The 20,679-nt window shown below is 46.4% G+C and overlaps 1 protein-coding gene and 1 long non-coding RNA gene across 7 annotated transcripts; one reads left to right on the top strand and one right to left on the bottom strand.

The window, feature by feature from the left end:
• Positions 1 to 741: 741 nt before the first annotated feature.
• On the top strand, positions 742 to 10,712 carry LOC121837051. The gene is made up of 2 exons (XR_006078081.1): positions 742 to 795; positions 10,111 to 10,712. It is a non-coding gene; the product is annotated as an uncharacterized LOC121837051 (long non-coding RNA).
• Positions 10,713 to 12,742: 2,030 nt separating this feature from the next.
• LOC120846587 lies at positions 12,743 to 19,802 on the bottom strand. Of its 6 annotated transcripts, none has more exons than XR_006078079.1 (5): positions 19,493 to 19,698; positions 18,381 to 18,576; positions 17,145 to 17,304; positions 15,755 to 15,940; positions 14,167 to 15,106 (listed from the first exon to the last, which is right to left on the bottom strand). XR_006078079.1 is itself a non-coding variant. In XM_042292379.1 (5 exons), the coding sequence occupies exons 2-5, from the start codon at positions 18,424 to 18,426 to the stop codon at positions 15,623 to 15,625; spliced, it is 648 nt and encodes a 215-aa protein (XP_042148313.1). In that variant the 5' UTR covers positions 18,427 to 18,576; positions 19,493 to 19,708; the 3' UTR covers positions 14,167 to 15,622. The 6 variants fall into 6 exon arrangements, 2 of the variants coding, with proteins under 2 accessions (XP_042148313.1, XP_042148314.1); XM_042292379.1 differs by adding an exon at positions 16,233 to 16,302 and having other exon boundaries at positions 14,167 to 15,940; positions 17,091 to 17,304; positions 19,493 to 19,708; XM_042292380.1 differs by lacking the exon at positions 19,493 to 19,698 and adding exons at positions 16,233 to 16,302; positions 19,187 to 19,445 and having other exon boundaries at positions 14,167 to 15,940; positions 17,091 to 17,304.
• Positions 19,803 to 20,679: the final 877 nt, after the last annotated feature.

Here is a 20,679-nt window from a genome sequence, read left to right as displayed (position 1 = left end):
TGACGGTGTATACCTCTTGCTACACTTCACAAAAGGAGTGTGGTAAATCCATGCCACAGATTACTGTGAAACATGTGAGGAGGTAATTATTAAAAAGATGAAGCTCCGAAAAGTTTGATGGAAAGAAGATGGATATCCCTGTTTAATTTTTCTTGCCACCTTAACATGCTATGTCCGAAGTATTTCAGCCTTTCGTAGCATTGGCTTTTGACCATTCACACTTTTAAGGAAAGGCTTATAGCAAGAAGTTCCCAAGTCTGTGTTTTTTTTTGCAATTAATTACTGAGAAAAGGTTCATGTGGAGCGCAGGTTCGTCTGCTTGTGGTTACGTCGAAATGCGGAGCTCTGATTGAAAGATGGTGGGTAAACGATGCTAGCTGCTTAAAGGTCCATCCACTATCCTTAATCACAGGTTTAGCTGCTTTGAGGTCTATCCTTAAATCGGAAGTTGGCATTCTTGCATCGCCACAACCCATGCAAAAGAAAAACTCGCTCCACGTGGACATTGCCAAGTGTATTTCAAAACGTCTATTACCATTATTTACCATTATTTTAACGAGGTCTTGCTAGGGTAAGTAAGTTTTCCAAAGTTTTTGCAATTGCCATACATAAATCTGAAGAAAAATCAGGAAAAAAAAAACATTGAGTGCATTTGTCCTCAGAGTTTTTACAGAATACACATCGCTATCACCATCACTGTTTTTATTTTTTCAAGATGGCCGTTCCGTTTCGTCTTTCATGAACGTTCTGTGATTTCGGCGATTTACGTGATTTACGAACAGCACTGCCCAATTGGTACGTTAATTTTGGTGGCTATTTATCGCGTAATATTGTGGGTATCTTGTATTTGTACTGAAAGTAGTATTTGAGGTTTAGATTCGTACAGAGCATTAGCTCGGTGGGTCGTCGTCTCCTAAATTGCTTGTTTGCCTTTTGTCCACGTTTCTTTCCCTTACCAACCCATCACACACTCGTTCATTTCCCTGTTTTCAGTACCTACAATTTTGCTAACGACAGTCTGGTTATGTATGAATCCGGATACGTAGGAAGTGACCAATGTCGCTGTTCGCTAAAATGCAATTCGCTCATGTGATACGGATCCGCTCTACCTGCACTGTTCTTTTTATGCTGCGCAGTTGCAAGATACGCTTTTACTGTTTTGAAAATATTAACTTACGGCGTTCTATAATATCGTTTGGAAGCCGAGTTATACCCCTGTCAGACGGCAGCTAAAATGGCATTTACGCCAAATGACATTCAGGTTTTCAAATGACATTCAAGATGGGACCTGCCAGACGACAACTAAAATGACATTTAAGTGATGTCTATTACGATTGCGATCGCAAATTCGTCTCGTGCACATAGAACACGTTTTCGTCAATAAACAATTTTAACACGGCAAAACACTTGTTTTTGTGTGTGTTGTCTGCTGGGAAAAGAAAATATAACAAAAAACTGGGATAGAAAGTTGCGCTCACTAGTGTCTGACGAAAAAATAAAGCGAAGCGTGGGGCGAAATTCATTAGCCAACCTAACGTCGTCATAAGCCGATCCGTAAGCCGAGCCTCCCGCGCTTTGCCAGTGCCACTACAGCTGACAGCTTGCTCGCACAGTGGCACAGTTCTTTCGTTAATTTCGGTAGTGCTTGCTTGCTCTGGTTGTCCCTCACGCTCGATCTTCGGCTGCCGTGTTCACTTCTACGTCTGCGAGGGATCCTGGATGCCGTATTGCGCTTCCGCCGTCACTATCACGGTGGTATGGATTGATCTTGGTTCGAGCGTCTCCGGCTGTTGAGAAGGCCGTCCATCATCTTCGTCGTAGACGCATTCCGCGAGCTTCGGTTTGAAAACAGGCTACCGTACCTACTAACGTACTGCCTCTTCAAGCAGGCGTTTGGCTGATGCCGGCGACGTGATCAGGCACCTTGTGAATGTGTGTCGGTGTTACATAGAGTACTTGGTTCGCCAGGTGACTTGCGTGCACCTAACCACCCCAGTGACAAAGTGAGTCGGCGCTGCAAAGCCATACTCTCCTGCGGAGGACAGAACCATCGCCAACTCGCTCGTCGTGAGGCAAACCACTGCCAAGTGATCGCATCCCTCCGACGCGTCTGGCCCAAGATCGTGAGCGCCGCCGCGACCGCTGAACGGTTAAACACACACGGGATAGCCGAACTGCCTCAGGATTCCCTCAGGTCATAGAGAATCGCTGTAGGAATGCCACTTAGGACATCAAGTTTCAGCACCAGCGGCTACCAAAGCATAATAAAAATAGTAAGTACCTCCTTTTTTTGCAAAAAAACAAGAAAAAATGTTTGAACTAGTAGAAATAATATCCCTACATGTTTTTTTAGCTCTTAGAAAATGCAGGCAATCTTGTTTCAAACTCACAAAATTAAAAAGAAAAAAAAATTCACTTGTCTTCCTTTTACTGAATGTCACTCAAAACTAACTGATATAGCTCCTGTCAGCATTCTAAAGTTATTCGTTAATTCGCTTTAATGTGAATAAAACAACTGGATTGATCATCTTCCCAATTGTGCATCCTCGATGAGGTGAAAATGACTGAATAACTGTTTCTAAATACGAGACAAGAGTGCCAGCTTCTAGCATTGTAAATAGTATGTTTAGAAGCTATAGAATGTTTGCCATTCTGTGAAGTTTCCGAGAAATGTTCCAAGCTAGCTGTTTGGTGAAATTTTGACTGCTCTGCTTCCCCATTGAATCTACAATTTTGAGAATAATATGTCTAAGGTGTAAGATATTTTATGCCTAGAGGACTGATGCATCTGTTGCAATGTTTCTATCCAACTACAGCGATTCCTCTGGCTCTCCTAGACCACTGCTACCAGTTCCAGTGTCTCAATGTTGGGATGCTGAGGCAGTGTTGTGACTATGTTCAAGAGGTTGGCACTGGCTAGCACTCGGGAAGCAGTGACACCCCAGGCACATATGGCCACAGTCAATGGGACCGCCATGCCCCCACGGATCCTGTGTAACCAAGTGTTCCTGATAACATCCAACATGCTCGAACCTTGCCCAACCCAGGACATCATCTTGCAGAAAACTGCACGTCGATCAGTCAATTCCGTACATGCGACGACCCCCCCAGACTTCTCAGCATCACTCCCAACTTCTTGTAGTGATGGATAAACTTCAGCCTACTACTGACTTGGAGAATTAGAGTGGATACAGGGGCTATGGTTTCATTTACTAAGCTGAAGCTATGAGCGTGAGCATGTTGCCCTGAACGATGCTACCACTGCATGATCGTGCATGCTTGGTAGCGACATTGAAAGCCTGGATCTTGCGCTTAAAATGAAACGGAATTTTGCGTCGTGAGTGTTGTGTGTGTGCATGTGGCAACATCGGCGAGTCAGCAGAAGTCGAGCCAAGGCGAGTCAAGCTGGTTTTACCGAACCGTTTGTCATTCTGGGGACTCGTCGTAAACCACGTGTCTCTTGTCTAACTCCTCTTTTCTGCACGGCCATGTCGGCCGCCTGAATAAAGCTTTGGGCAACAACGAGAATGAAGAAATTTAAACTCCGAGGCACGCAACCACACTTTTTTGAGCAACGACAGCTTCGTGACAACTTGGCAACGACGAGAGCATATGGCGAAAAAGGACGAGCCTAACGTTGTCATCATGGGGCGGCTGAGACATCTCGAAGAGTTAGACCCAAAAAGATTGAAGTGTGGCCCCTGTACCAGGAGCGACTAAACTTTTTCTTCATTGTGCACAACATCGTCGAGGAGTCCCCAATGTATGCAGTCCTGTGTAGCGTTTGTGGACCGACAATCTACTCCGTCGTATGCTCGTGTGTGCCAGTCGACTCCCTATGCGGACATTGTGTTGGAGCTCACTGCCCACTTCACACCGTGCCTGTCAGTGATTGTTCAGTGCTTTGCGTTTCATAAGTGCAGCCTACAGCCTGGAGAAAGCATCTCGAATTTTGTCCCCGCCCCGCACCGCTTCTCCGAACACTGCAACTTTGGTGAGGCCTTGTCAGCCATGCTATGGGACCGTCTGGTGTGTGGTATCCTGGACAAAAGGCTGCAGCGTCGTCCCCTGGGCAAACCAGTGTTGGAGTTCAAAAAGGCGTTAGAGGCTGCAGATCCTTCGCCTTTGTAGGATTTGCAGAAACGACATTGATTTCCGTCAACAGCTTAAAGGGGCACTCAAGTGGATTCTGAGATCGTCTATTTATTGGCATAACTCAATCTATGGGCTTTAAGCATCCTAAAAAAACCAAGATAGCATTCAAGGGCAGCCGATTTTCATAGTAAAAATCCAATTAAAGATTGTGGAACCCTTTCCGTGCCGTAGTGCAGAACACCAGGTGGTGCCACCGGACGGGAAGGCAGCAGTGGAGGGCACGCGACAGCCAGTCACGAGTGACGGCTTCTCGGCGGACTGATTTTTCAAAGGTGCACATGATTGAAAATTTAGTGTGCCGGGAAGCCATTATTCGTAATTGGCTGTCATGTGCCCTCCCCTGCTGCCTTCCCGTCCGATGGCACCCTCTGGCGTTCTGCGCCACGGTGCAGAAAGGAGGGCATGCCACAATTTTTAATAGAATTTTAAATAGCGAGATTGACCGCCCTTGTATGTAATTTCGGGTTTCGTAAAATGCTTGGAGTCCATAGATTGAGTTATGACAATAAATAGACGATCTCAGAATCCACCTGAGTGCCCCTTTAAGACAATGACTGCCTTCTTTATCTAAAGTAGCTACCCACTCAGCGTTCTGTGCAATGCGAGCAGTCGCGTCTCTAACATTTCACGGCACGACGCTCTATTTCCCCAACCAAGATCTAAACCACCATGCAACACCCTCATCATCACGTTCCATCCCTCCATACCCAGGCTCAGCAAACTAATCATGGATACCACTTTCCACCTGGTAGACTCTACAGTTATTTCTAAAGCACCCACCCTAAATTCCTATCGACAGACCCAACTTACGATCCCTTCCAGTATGCAGCAACCACTCCGAAACCCCCTCATCTTTACGTTCCATCCCTCCGTACCCAGGCTTGGCAAACTAATCATGGAAACCACTTCCCACCTCGTAGGCTCTACAGATATTTCTAAAGCACCCACCGTAACTTCCTATCGAAGCCCAACTTACGATCCCTTCCAGTATGCAGCAACCACTCCGAAACCCCCTCATCTTTACGTTCCATCCCTCCGTGCCCAGGCTCGGCAAACTAATCATGGAGACCACTTTCCACCTCGTAGACTCTACAGTTATTTCTAAAGCACCCACCCTAACTTCCTATCGACAGACCCAACTTACGATCCCTTCTAGTATGCAGCAACCACTCTGAAACCCCCTCATCTTTACGTTCCATTCCTCCGTACCCAGGCTCGGCAAACTAATCATGGAGACCACTTCCCGCCTCATAGACTCTACAGTTATTTCTAAAGCACCCGCCCTAATCTCCTATCGAAGGCCAACTTACGATCCCTTCCAGTATGCAGCAACCACTCCGAAACCCCCTCACCTTTTCGTTCCATCCCTCCATACCCAGGCTCGGCAAACTAATCATGGAGACCACTTTCTACCTTGTATACTCTACAGTTATTTCTAAAGCACCCGCCCTAATCTCCTATCGAAGGCCAACTTACGATCCCTTCCAGTATGCAGCAACCACTCTGAAACCCCCTCATCTATACGTTCCATTCCTCCATACCCAGGCTCGGCAAACTAATCATGGAGACCACTTCCCACCTCATAGACTCTACAGTTATTTCTAAAGCACCCGCCCTAATCTCCTATCGAAGGCCAACTTACGATCCCTTCCAGTATGCAGCAACCACTCCGAAACCCCCTCACCTTTTCGTTCCATCCCTCCATACCCAGGCTCGGCAAACTAATCATGGAGACCACTTTCTACCTTGTATACTCTACAGTTATTTCTAAAGCACCCACCCTAATCTCCTATCGAAGGCCAACTTACGATCCCTTCCAGTATGCAGCAACCACTCCGAAACCCCCTCACCTTTTCGTGCCATCCCTCCATACCCAGGCTCGGCAAACTAATCATGGAGACCACTTTCTACCTTGTATACTCTACAGTTATTTCTAAAGCACCCGCCCTAATCTCCTATCGAAGGCCAACTTACGATCCCTTCCAGTATGCAGCAAGCACTCCGAAACCCCCTCATCTTTAAGTTCCGTCCCCCCGTACCCAGGCTCGGCAAACTAATCATGAAAACCACTTTCCACCTCGTAGACTCTACAGTTATTTCTAAAGCACCCGCCCTAACTTCCTATCAAAGGCCAACTTACGATCCCTTCCAGTATGCAGCAACCAGACCACAAAGCCTCAGACTTTGCTCCCTGGTACCACGCCGTGCGGCTCTCCGACATGTCTTGCGTGCAAACACACCGGCCCTCCTTACAACCTGCCATTGAGAATTCCTCCGGCCCTTCAAAAGTGTCACAAATATTAGATAATGCTGCTCTCCAGCTAGTGAAGGCACATCTGAGATATCATAATGACCACTGTGCCCAGTTACGCCAAACGCTCACTGTCGCTAAGACTCCTCAAGTCCCTTGACTCATCTTTCAATTCACACTCATGCAAACTTGTTGACAAAATTCTGGAAGTCAACTCATATCTCTATGCCGATGGTCTCACCTGTAAATCAAGGAAATTATACACACCCTTGCCCCGAAATGATGAGGCTGCCATCCAACGCATCGATGATGTCACCATACGAGACGATTTACTGTCACTGCCCCTGAACACGGTTATCTTATCGAAGGGCCTGTCCTTCGTCCCTGCACTTCAAAGCCGACCTTAGCCTTTTTTGTTTTTACATGTGGACAGCGAACAATTCTTCTGATGCCTACTTTTAGATGCCCACTTCACCCAGCATCCGTTTAACTTTAATCGCACCATGTTCGACACCATTAACCCAAAGACTACTATCCGGACCCCGCTTCCCGCCAAACACCCTGAAACTGACAGTTCAATCAAAGCATGTCGTAGCATCCTTGCCAACTCCTCTAGCAAACTAATCTCTAAATACCGCAACGCAACCCCACAAGAAGTTACCGCTCTAAACTCCCTTCGAAACCGCACCAACCTCGTAACCAAGCCAGCCGATAAGGGTGGAAACATGGTGGTCTGCACTCTGTAACGCCTACCCCTCCCTCAAGTTTACCTCACCGATATCGAAATGCGCTGTCAACTTCCTAGACTTAAAAGTCACTAGCAACGGTCACAGGTTCCACACCTCTGTGCACTATAAACCCACTGACAGCCATAGCTACCTTCTTTACTCCTTGATCCATCCTAGATCCCAAATCAACTCTATTCCCTTCTCACAATTCCTTCGCCTCCATAAGATTTGCAGCGACGAAATCGATTTTCGTCTTTAAGACGATGACCGCCTTCTTTACTGAACGTAGTTACCAACTCGACCTTCTGCGCAATGCGAGCAGTTGCTTCTCCAACATTTCGTGGCACTGCTACTGCGACTCGCATCTTCCGAGTGCTCTAGTGGGGCATGTCGGGCTGCTTCAACAACGAGCCGAAGCAGCTTCTATGGCTATGTGGCCTTTTCCTTTTCACTCTTGTCAGCTCAGCTGCACATTACTGCTTGTGCCGGCCCTTATACCACTGCTTCGTCGGCCTGTTCTGGTACTCGTGGCATCATCACTGACATTGCCTCTAGTCTCGGGTATCTTGGGGTCAACACCAGTGACAGCCTTGACGCTGGCTATTGGACTGTCATCGTCAGCCTCACACAATTATTTTATTGCTGCTTTTCTAGAAGGTACCTCACACAGGTTGCTTTCTGCGATACTTTTACACTGCACGTCTGAAAACAAATGAGGAGAATGTCACAAAAATGGCCACGGTTGCAAGAAGCTGCCACTTATTTAGAGACAGTGATCCCGGGAAGTTGTAGATTCCTCTGTAATGTAGCCAGCTCACTACTTTGCCTACTTCTATGGTGGCCCCCAGCAGCAGATGTTTTCTGGAACACGTAAATATCTCAAGTAGCAACTGTGCAGCAACTGTATTCGATGTATATATGCAATGCCTTATTAAACAATTTTTAGGATGTTTTGGAATAAAATTGTGCACCTATCATGTAAACACACGTAGCATATTTCGCTTTGAAACAGTATGGGATTATCCAACATCAAAGAAAGCTAGAAATAGAAACATTGAGAGACTGACTTCACGCAGCATTTCTTTTTATTTCTTTTTGGAGGATGTCAATGGGAATGTAAAAGCCGGTCAAAAGTCAGGGTGACGAATACCTACACTACGTTTATTAGAACAGGGCATTTACAAGATTTGTACAACTTCAAGAAAAGTAAACTCTTTTTGTCGTATTGCATTCTTCCCAGAATCTCTACTTCGCGGCAGCCAAGTAAAGATTCAGCCAACTTCGCAAGCTGTTGCCAGAGCAACAAACGCGAAATTTAAAGCGCTGCTAGGTGAAGTCAGCTAGTATGAACCACGACCAAGCGTCGTGCAATGAACTCGTTCGAGGTACGCAGTACTCGTTCGAGGTACGCAGTGCTGCGACGACCCACACACAAAACGAATACTAGGCGGCCGTCCGCTCCGCTAATTGTTTTGCGTGCTCCTGTTGGTTATACCCACCGTTAAAGTTATATCTTACCCAAAAATGTTCCTTGAGGTTTCGGTATTGTGATGAAGCGCGATGTATATCTTGAGGAAACGGAGGGCTTCTAAAATTGCCCGTAGGCCGGTGCAGAACCCGCCGTTCCGCTTCTGCTACCGAAGACCATTCGAGGTGCTCGTCTCACATAGTTTGAGTACCGACGTCTCGCGGGACAGGTCGCCTTTTTTTGTCGGCAGGCGCTCCTTCCGATATCGTAAAAACGCGTAAATGAGGAGCGCATCGCAAGTGGAACCAACGAACCGAGAGCCGACCGAGGCGAGCACACGACAAGTTCCGCGGTTCAGACTTCAGAGCCATTAGGCCTACTGGGTAACTGGAGTCGTGAGTAGGTTAAACAATTAGGAACGTAAAGTGCGTGCGAATTACGCGTTAAAGAAATTATTTTCGTAATTAAAACGATGTAAAAATTGTTTCCGCAATATATGCCTTCTTTTTTTTTAAACAATCCCGTAATATGTGTCGAGCGCTGCCATCGAGAGTACGCTTTGCGAGCCGTAAATGAGTTTGGGGAACTCTGTTTACCCGAAATGGCATTTAGGTTAAATGCCATTTGAGTTGCCGTGTGGCAGTGCCTAAATGACATTTACACTGAATGTCATTTGGCGTAAATGCCATTTTAGCTGCCGTCTGACAGGGGTATTATGTTCGTAAAGAACACGTGGTTAAACGGTGGATAGCACCTGTGCTGAGATGTTTTATTTTCGAATGTCCGGAAAGCATCCTCGCCGGGGCAGCTGTCAACAATCTAGGGACTAGCCGAAGCGGGACGGTAATGTTAAGAGATATGAAACTGAATAGTACTCAGTGTAAAATATTTCTATGTTCGCTGATCTCCTAGGCATCACTGAGGTGCTTTGTTTGACTGTGTGCCTTTATTTTATGCTAATAGAATGTGCTGTACCTACAACTGCTGCTCAGTTGCACTCGTGCAGGGGTCTATGGCAGTTGACCGAACACCATATCATAGAAGCGTGTTTTCGAGGACTGGCACATTTTATCGAAGCTCAGTTTACAGCAGCATTTATTGAAAAAGGGTCGCAGTTTAGTGAATCCCTTCGATTGAATTAAGATAAGCAAATCTGGAAGCACCTAAAGGCCAGCACATGATTCACTGAGGCATGATTTAAGTTGTGAAACAAACAGAACGTAAAAGTACTATTTTCGAAAACAGCAGGGTAGTGACATGCACGAAAACATGTCCATCATACTCTGAATATGCTGGCCGCCCAAGCGAGCGACTCGCTGACTGGCTCAGCTTCACCGTCAGCGAAGACAGAACAAGCGAATGCTGGAGCAAGCAGTCGAGTTCGGTGAATTGTTTTCTTAAAAATAAATTTGCTGAAAGGAGGTTCGTTGCCGTTTTCTCTAAACTGGGCGTCTTTTTGAAAGGATTCAATAAAATGGGGGTTTCTAAACCGGTGCTTTGGAAAATAGATGCCTCCCCTTGGGCCATACATGCCAACGTTCTTGGATCTATCAGTTGACAAGCTCCACGGAAAAGCAGCATTCAAAATCAGTTTTCTGTTGCCGGCATGCAAGCAGGTAAGGGTGGATAATGTTCTTAGCGCCACAGCGTCAATGCCTCCACGGTCAGCAAAAACACATTTTTTGAATGCTCTTTTTGCGTTAAGTATTGTGCAGACCTTATGTTTACTATAAGAACCACAATAAAACCACTTTCCACCGCAGGTAATGTGCATCCAACGTTCTACCGGATCTGTCCATAGGACGAGCTGATAGTGTAGCAGATGCCATTGAGCGGATGTGCCGCAAAAGGGTGTCGGGCATTTTCCAAGTGTGTGAACTGACCTAGATCTAAGAACATTTGTACACACATTGCTACCATTGCCAAGCAGGTCCAGATATTGTTGGAGATCTGCTGTTTGCTGAGGAATGTGTTCACAACATTCACACTTTCATCAATGCAAGCACATCTTTTTTTCAGTAATATTGAGGAACATTTCAGCAATCAAGGAAGTTGACACCGAAATGTTAAAAGCAATAAAGAAATTAAAGCGAGGCTGTTCTTGGGTGCAGATTTTATATCTTGTTTTATTGTTAAGGGCAGCACTGATTTGTTTGCCCCATTATTGAAGCATGCATATCACCTAAGGAATCATGCTCTTCCATCGTTGTGGAGAAAGTCTACTGTAGTACCGGTATACATGAACTCAGCTCTCCTACGTCACGCCACGGTGGTGGCGCGTCGGGCACACTTCCGGTCTGGGGTGGTGGGCAGAAGCCGCGGTGCGAGACATGCATTCCTGCGTTCTTTTGGGAGAAACCAGACAAAAAACCTGCCTTCTCGTCAAAATGCTGCGACGGAACTGTACCAAGAGACTCTGGAAAGGTTTGAAGATCAGTTTTCATGTGTTTCTGCCCCTCCATTCGTCCAAAAACGTGGATAGTATTCGTGACAAGGGCTAACCAGACGCTGTCGAACTACGATTGCTTATGCTGGCAACACTTTGTGCTCGACAGATGTAGTTGTGTTCCAACATGAACGAGAGAAAACCGCCAAGTTGTCCGGACCACCCGGGGGTTCAGCAAGTCTTCAAATTCACACGGCCGCCTGATCGTTCAAACTTGTCTGCTTTTAGAGCGCAGCTCTTAGGGGCCCGTTCCCGGCTTGAGCGGCGTCAGCGTAACCAAGGTCACCCCAAGGTCACGTGGCCCCCCAAGGTCATTCTAAGGTCACATGACCCCTCCCCCAGGGTCACGTGACCCCCCCAATGACGTCACCGGCATCCGCATCGTCGTCATCGCTGATGACGATGCGATGACGCCATCATCACTGATGACGTCACCGGCATCGTCATCATCACCAGTTTGCTGAGACATCAAACAAACTGAAGCACCGCCTGGTGGCGCTTGCAAAGAAAGGGGTCTATATAAAAGAAGTTTCGGTACACTGCGTTTCGACTGTAAAACGTGGTCCGCAGGTAACGTGCACTGTCATAAAAGAAATACCAACAATTTACTTATATGAAAGACACGAGGGAATGGGGTACAAGACTTGATCCATCAAGAGGCGCTGGGCCTAAAGAGAACTTCCATCTTGCAAGGCTTGATCCACGATTCAGGATGGTTTGAAACCTATGGTGTATATGCAGAGAACGAAAGTGCCTATTAGGTAAACAGAAACAGTACCTTACCCGAACATGTAGGGCAACGCACAGTAGTCGGGTGCAATAAACTCGCACTTGAGCAAATGTCGGTTTAACAAGTATTTCAGAATAACAAACTTTCAAAAATCTATGGTGGTTTTCCTTTGCATTCTATGCAAAAATGTTTGCTCTACGAAAAACGAATTTCGGAATAGCGAATATTTCAGTTCAACGAACTTGATCGGTGGACCCAGGATTACTGTTGTGATCAGTTCAACAAAGTTTTGTGCTCTGCAGTGCTGGCGTAGCTGATGGCCGCCGCCGCCTTTGCAGCAGCGGTGCGGTAGACAAAAACGAACCATGCGGTGCATATTTTCTTTTCTTTATTATTGGTTCCTTTCGGCCATCTTAGTTTTGGGTTGTTGTAAGTTTCAACTCTGACTCGGAGCTCGGGAGGGCAAGAAACAGAAAAACCGACAACAAGATGGCGATAAATCTCACGTGGTACGGCGCAGCGTAAGAACGTAAACAGACAAGACGAAAAATAAGCACACACAAAAAGAAAACACCGATCACGAGGAAAGCACGTGGATGCTCGGGTAACCTCGACTGGCACCTGACGGACTGAGCTTTGCCCGCGGCCTCACGTCATGTTTACACCAGCTCGGGCGAACTTGAGCAAGACGAGATGCCTGCCGCCGCCATCAACCATCTGGGGGTGCGAAAAGCGGACGGGAAAAGAAGCGGAATTTGAAACGTCGGTGAGAAGAGAGAGAAGGAAGACTCGAGCGACAGCCACAGCCCGGTGTGGGAACAAGGGAGATCGAAAACGAGCGCCCCGAAAGAAGCCACGCAAAAAGAACTCTTCTGTGTTTTAACGAAGCTTAAGTTGTAGATTTAGAATAATAAACAGTTCGTATTGGGTTAAACCTTGCGGTTGTCATTTACAACATGGGTAACAACGGCAGTTTGTGCGCCCACTTACGTAATAAGTATAACGAAATGGAAGCGGTTGTCTCTCAGACAAATTGAAATACTTTCAGCGTCTGGGCAACGGTCAAAGGCAAGTGAATGTTGCGAAGGACTATCGGATGCTACCGTCGACGTTGTCAACGTTAGTGAAGCAAAAGTCGAAGCTTGAAAGAGAAACTGCGTTCAATCCCAACAGGGAACGGCTCTGCACTGAATATTTCAAGCCAGTGGACAGTGCCGTTGCGGTATGACTTCCTCACAGCAACTAGCTGTGCCAGAGGATATGCAAAAAAAAAAAAAAAAGATACTCTCTGGGCAACTTTGTTACTTCATGCACTTTCAGAGCGCCGGTGCAAATGAAAATTATTGACTATTTTCAAAATGAGAAAGGCAGCAGCGTAACTGCAATACACTTTGTATATATCAATGTACATGACTCCATAAATTGCATTTCACCCTTTTGACTCAATGTATGCTGTGCCCTATGCTGTTCCATAATCCAGTGAATATATTCAGTTTAGTGGACTCCTAGTTAAGGGAACTATTTCTTTGAGTCCCTAGAAGTTTGCTCAAGTGGGAGTTTACTGTATAGAGTTCTAGAACTTAAACGATACTGGCTATTGAAGAATATAACAGGCAGCAAAACATTCACCACAACAGAGATCTTGAAACATGCATTGGTAGTCCAGCAAGTTATGTTTCAAAACAAATTTGTGCGCACAAACAAGAAAATTGCCCTTTTACCACACTATTGAGGCAAAGGCACTGGTAAGGCCTCATTCATACAAAAATTGATCACTAACCCGTAAGAATGTCCAGCAATAGGTTTCGTGGCACTTTATATTCCGATCGTTGTATACACTTCTGATTTTATCCCTTATGGGAGGGGTGAGGATGAGAGCTTTCTCAAACAAAATATAATGGTGCAAGGTAACTAGTGTAGGTAAATGTTAAAGGAGTCATGAATCGATTCTTCAACTTCCTTCTTAGCTTTCCTCAACTTACAAATTGTGCAGTGTTACCAAAGGTACAGGGGCATAAGTATACCTCTAGCAGTTCAAGAGGAGGAAAAGGAGGAACTCCCCTCTTGCTCATGGCGCTTGGATCCTCATTTTTGTACTCGCACGTCACCATTCTCCCCCTAGGAAATTGGCCCTTGATGCTCGTCGCTCAACATTCAGACAAAAGTTGCTAATCCCCCCCTCCCCAGCCTGTGGCTTCCACAGTACTATGCACAACTAGCATATAAACCGGAATATAGGTCGAATTTATTCTTGAAATTGGACCTGAAAAAGTCTACCCTCGTCTTATATGACGGTCATTAGCGGAAAAACAAAAATAATCTCGCAACACTCAGTGCCTGAAGACGCCATTTTGTTTTATAATGCAATGGCCTAGCACTCATCCACTTGTCACGATGGTCACGATTAACTTTTACTTGTGCTCCTTGGTTTGTTACATCTACCGCAGCAATAATGAGCGGAAGTAGAAGACAGTTCACAGTAGCCTTTTAGAACAAGGCAATCGCCTATGCAGAGATCCACCGGAATCTTGCAGCGCAGCGAGAGTTCAGTGTATCGGAGAAAAGCATATGCTACTGGCAAAACCAGAGACAAAAACCGGCGGCGTGCAGCAAGGCGAGGAAAACTTAATTTCGTGGAAGGACTGCAGTGTACCCCGAATTGGAAACAAAGGTGGCAAACGTTATTCGGGATCTGTGCGCCAGATCGATACCTGTGATGTCGGAGAGCATCCATATAAAAGGCGTTGAGGTTGCTCGTGCCTCCGAGCTTTCGAGGGCGCAATTCAAAGGGACGGCATCGTCCCTTTAAATTGTGTTAGTGAACTCGTCGTCGGACGAAGGCTCTGAGGAATCTGAGTAGTAACACTCGCATACTTCCTGTTTTATTGAGTGCAAAACAATTAAATAAATCTGCCGTGTTTTCTCGTCCTTTTATATACTTGGACAATTTTGTCACCAAGGTAAGGTTGCGTTTTCTTGCCATAAAAACTTCTTTTGCATCTTGCAACTTGTAAATTAAGGGGTCGACCTATATTCCAGTTTATACAGTATCTTCCGTGCACCCCTAAGCCGACAGTGCTGTGGAAACTATGTGCTCGTTGGGCCGGTCACACTTGTATCTTCAGCCACATGATCACGCTCCCTTGCACATACCCACATATGCAGAATGGGGTCAGGTGATGATGGACAGGAGGGCGGGCGAGGTTTGTCAACTGAAGTCCCAATTTTTCAACCCCGCAAGGATGGTGAGAGATCTCACGGTAGCTGATGTTGGTTCTGAACCTTACTTTATCCCATTGATGTATTTCAATGTCTGTGTGGCAACAAGCTGAAAGAAAACTTGAAAATGAAGCACAGGTTGTCGATTGCTTGCTTCACAGAATAAATAGCCCAGCTCGCGTCCGATTTTGCTGCCCGTGGGACGCAGTTTCTTAGCAGAAAATCCCCTTTTTTTCGGTTCTCGTTCCTTATGGCGGAAAAACCCCAGTCGTCTGCTCTTGTTCCTCTCCCGAGTGATGCATGACGGGAGTGCATTCTGGTGCACACTTGATTCTCAAGGTGCAGCGAGTGCATAGACGTGTGGAGTGGCGACGCCGAAATGAACGCGTGGAGTGTCGGCCGAAACAAACATGCTCCATGTTGCAAGTGGGTACGCATGGGCACGAGTGCCCATGCATACATGTAGTCATACACTGTGCACGAGCATGTGGCTTCGACTTTTATCTTGTTTGCGTGCAGAAGTGGCTTCAACGGCATTGCAGAAATTACACTAGCCATGACAATGAAGTACAAAAAGGTTTACGCCAAGTCTAGACACTGTTGCAAGATCACCGAGCCAGGAAACCTAAACCGAGCCACCACTAAATGTGTTCCGTTTCAAAATGGTGTAATTGGCAAGACTGAACCGCCACCAAATGTGCTCTGCGGTAGAGCACAAAAGTACATCACCAGACATGAGTGTCCAAAATGTACTTACAATGGCTAGCGGCGCCTCATAAAAGTCATGCAATGACCCTCTGCTTGGCCACTTAAGCCACACGCAGTGCCGTGCAGGGTACAGGACGGCATCCATGGTGCAGTGATCCAGGGTCCCGCCCGTAGTGTTCCGCTGCTGCCTTGGACAAGGTGAAAGCCAGCTCACTGATGTCATGGTCCCCGGTACCTGTGGTGTGTAACCATTGTGTTTAAAGGTTATACAGCCACCGACCGATATTGCAGACCCGATGGGGATCGTGCAGAATTCCGAATAATTGAGCAGTATGAAAAAATGATTTTAGCCTAAAAATCACTTTATTATTACGACTTAAAACGCAAAGTTGCTGCAGCAAGTGATCGATGGTTTGCTGTACGGCATGGTACTGTATGGTACTTCGCATTTCAGCGAGTCATTTTGTCACTGTATACAGACGAAAGCATTCAGACAAGTTACGCGCTCACGGCTGCACAATGCTCGCCAACTGTAGGGCCAGTCGGTAGACTTTCCCCTCGGTGAAGGGCAAAGTCCGGTTTGTAAACGCTGTGCCGCTGGAATAAATGCGCAGATTGATCGCTACTTCCTTGGCGATACAATCGCTGCCTTCTCACGTCGACACACGGGAAATACCGCAAACAAAAGCAGACGCCGTCATGACTTTGCAAAGTAAAACCGGAGAGGCCAAGAGCAGAAGAATTGCTTAGAGTGCTGACGTGCTACGAGGCATCAGCAACCAAAACCTGCCATTTAAAAAAAATATATACTAGTTTCTTAGCAGGACGTGACGTCACGACAACTGACAGCAGTGATTGGCAGGCGGTGTGCATTCTTGCCACTGAATTCATAACCTGTCACCGAATGTAGTTTTTAAACATGGCAGATATAATCTGGCCTGTTTTCGTCCACAATGCTGCCGCCTAGTCTGTCGCATAAATTATTTTTGTTGCTAAGGGGCAATTGGGGCTTTACGTAAACATAGGCTGGACGTGCGTGTGGGAAAAATAACACGAATGACGGCCCCCAACATTGGCTCTTCAAACAAACTGCCAGAAAACAAAAAGGCCAATATGTCAACATTTTTGTCCTTTACCCATTTTTGGTGGCTGTCGTGTCAGATTGAAGTATAAGTAACTAGTAAAATAAAAATAAATAAAAAAGTACATAACAAAAGGTGTAAATAAACTCTGTAGATATAATACCAGTCCCAATGGTTTAACAAAGAGGCTGGCTTTCTCAGAATGCCCCCCTCTCACTCGAGTCCGTATTGAATCTTAATATGAAGTTGCCCCGAAAAAGCTGCAGAAAATGCACATAGTGACAGAGCCCATAAAGACCACACCTGCCTTTCACATGGCCTTTCGAACTAGATGCAGTACAGGACGCAGAACGGTACCCATGGGCTAGCTGCAGCTGTAGCCCAGTGCTTGTAGTATCTCGCAGCTGATGGAAGGGAGGGAGGCCAGCTCCTTCATGCCGTGGTACCGGGAAAAACAATACAGATGAGCCACAGACGTCAAGCGCCTTGAGTATTTCTGTGCATCCACGAAGCCAATCTGGGACAGCAACGACAGAAAACTTCAGTAACACAGTGAACAGAAGAGTAGGCATGCAGGCGAGCTGTGAATTCTGAACACAGCTAAAACCCAAGGCACAAGAAAGCAGAAAGGAAGAGGCCTTTCCACTTCCTTGCATGTCGGGTTTGAGTCTCGCACGGGGTAGCAAAAAAGCAACAATACTGGCTCCCTAGTCTTTTTCTGCGTCAAGAAGCCTTGGAACAAAGAAATCCTACTGGTTATTCATCTTGTTTTCTCTTCTCGGGCGGATTATAGTGCACGGTGCGGAAGCAAACTGCCTCGAAAGGGCTCAACTCACACTTCCAAGAAAATGATTGGCGAGCAACCTCTCCATTGTGTGCTATGTGCACTGTACGTTTTAAGCAGGTCTGTTTTCTGCTAACACAACAGCGGTAGGAATGTTACTTGTGTCGAGCTGGAGAAGCCATAGTGGGGGCTACCCCAGCTACGCCCACGCTGGCTCTAATGGCGGTTATGTGCAACGCAGACAGCTTTCCCCATTTCAACCGAGTGCCTAGGCAGACACAGAAGCAGCCACATAAGACGATCGAGGGAAGACGCAGAGTTGTACAGGCGAAAAGGGAACGACATAGTGTAGCGAGCTTTTTAGTCCAGGCTATTCCTCCGAGAAATGCAGTCGGTGGAAATGTATGTCAGTTGTTCTTGCCATTAATTTAGGTAACGAATGCAAACATTATACTATTTTGCATCTTTTTCTACTGCAATGCTGGTCACCCGCAACGAAAAAACGCCACAAACTGAAAGAAAGTCTGGTTGCAATGTTAACACGGACACCAAGTCCACCAGGAAAAGCCATCTGTGCCATCCACCTGTTCATAAGCGAGCTGGAGTTTATCAAAGCACAACCGAGACTCTCTCGGGAGTATTTGGTTCCTTGTCACTAGTTATTGAATGAAAACAGTGCAGTGTTGATTACTGTCAGCGCAGCCTTGCCACTAGCACTGCTGTCACTCGGGTGGCACATATTTCGCTGGCACGACATGGCCTGCGAGCCACATATATCCCTAAAAGGAAGCTGCATAGAATGCACTTACCGTGGCTAGCGTCGCCGCCCAGAGAGCTTGCACAAAACCTCCGCATGACACGCAGTGCAGTTCAGAACAGAGCAGCACTGGCTAGCCAGTTGCTGCGAAGGCTTGCAGTGCCTTGCTGCTGCAAGTCACCTCCTTCATGCCTTGTGGTACCCATCAGTTTCAAAACAAACGCTGATGAACCACGACCAGCCATCACCTGTAGCACAAGGGGGAAAAACATATGAATGTGCAGTCTCCTATCTGTTTGCTTTTGTCTAACGTCTCTGAGTTTTCTTTGAGAAGAAAACAGCAATGACACTTCTTTCACAGTAATGTGCAAAAGAAACAAAAACGGCTCGGTTATTATACTGCCTCGTAAGTTGTGTGCAGCAAAGGCACGGGTGCGAGGGCACAGCTCTGCAGAATGTCCTTTTGCGCGGGTACTCGTGCAAAAAAGGCGCTTTTTACTGTCATGTGCTCGGGCCTGCGCCTCTGCTGCACACAACTTATGATACAGAGTGTATAGCACGCCTCCGTGAGCACTCGCGTACGGCGAGAAATCCATGATATCCAGGGTACGATAACAGGAAACCTCGCAAGGGTGCACGAGGCTGCAAGTGCGCCAGAATGTGCAACTGGAGGTGGTGACAGAATGACATAGTTTGAGAACATGAGTTTACTTGGGTCAAAATATAGAAGCGAAAAACGTAACTTCCTTGCCGGCTGATGTTTGGAGCCATCGGAGCACGATCAACTATTTGTTGTGATCGGGGTATTACGATCGGACGCGGGTTGGTAAAGATTTGAAAAACCCGGAAGAATAAAACCTGTTGGGGGCGAAGACAGACAGCGCAGTTCCTTGTTGACATGGGATGTAATATCAAACACATTATTCCGCCGGATCAAACGTTTTTGTTTAATCAGGCTTAGCTCGGAAGTCTGCCGGCAGGTCTGGGATGCGGTTTTTAGAGCTCTTTTGGCGGGCTTTCAGGTTTCTGCGATGCGTGTTTTCATCGTGAGCACAGGCTCAAACAATAGGCAGCGGCGCCAAATGTATTTGAAACGAAGAAGCAGCTCGGACACGTGGAACGAACACATCGAAATCACATCACAGGAAAACGCAAATCACTCACCTTTTGTTCGACGATGGTTCGCAAGACACGATTCAAATCGACGACACTCGATTCGGTCACGATATTCAGGTAAAGGACGCAACAACGTAGGCCTTGCCGTTCCCAATAACTACATAAATACGACGATACGACACGATATCAAACAAAGGAGTCGGAAAAACGCAATCTGAAGCGCAGAAACGCGGTCCCGCGGTTGCAAAAAGCAAGAAAATAAACAAAATAAAAAAAAATAATACGTCAACAAAGTAAAATAAAAAAAAAGTTTCCTCGCTAAAAACCGTGACGTCACAGAAAACAAAACAAACAAAAACAAGCAAAACAAAATTTTTTTGTCACGTGACGTTATATTTGTGACGTCACTTTCGGTGACGTCAGGTCACGTGACCTTCTATTATTCCTCCTCCGAATCGCTCGTGACAGGCTGGCCAGTTGGCTTCGGATTGGATGGTAATGGCTAAGAGGTCAATTAAGTGCAGCGTTGATTGGCTATTTTAGTCAATAAAGTACTAAAAATTAAGTTATTAACTTCTTCAGTGATTAGAATTAGTTTATTTTAATTGCAGCTGTTCACAAAATAAAATAACCCTTTGCATAAAAAAAAACTTTTTCCAAACTTAGACATGCTTGTATCAAGGTCTGGCCACACTGCCCACAAAGTCGAACCGGTCGAATCTGATGAAAAGTCGAAGGTTCGTCGACTGGTTCGACTCGGTCGAACCTTGAAAGTTCGACCAAAAAATCTGGTTCGACAAAAGTTCGCGACACCCCTAATCAGCGCTGCACTTAATTCATCTCTTAGCCATTACCATCCAATCCGAAGCCAACTGGCCAGCCTGTCGCGCATGCGCACACGAGTCGAACCTCAATACAAGGTTCGACGAACTTTCCACTAAAAGTTCGAAAAAGTCGAACCTGGTCGAACTCGAACCGCGGCCGGTTCGCGACACCCCCATGACACCCCTAGCACCCCTACTGTCAGTGTTGTTCCATTTCTAGATCGCGGCTTGCGGTTGCGAGTCAGTGTAGAGGTGAAAAGGTTTAGATCACAGTCATCACAGTGGTCGCAGCGGTGTAGGTCACCAGTCTCCTGTTCCGTCACGAGGTCCTGGGTGGATGGTGCTCAACACCGCCAGCTCCGAGGTGTCTCTGTTGGTTCCGCTTGGGCCTCTTGGGCAGTGCATGTTCAG

This window comes from Ixodes scapularis, unplaced genomic scaffold, assembly GCF_016920785.2.
Source record: "Ixodes scapularis isolate PalLabHiFi unplaced genomic scaffold, ASM1692078v2 PGA_scaffold3__209_contigs__length_174095766, whole genome shotgun sequence".
In the NCBI taxonomy this organism is placed as follows: domain Eukaryota; kingdom Metazoa; phylum Arthropoda; class Arachnida; order Ixodida; family Ixodidae; genus Ixodes; species Ixodes scapularis.
Note: the sequence above shows the minus strand (reverse complement) of the source record. Positions and strands in the feature narration are given on the sequence as shown.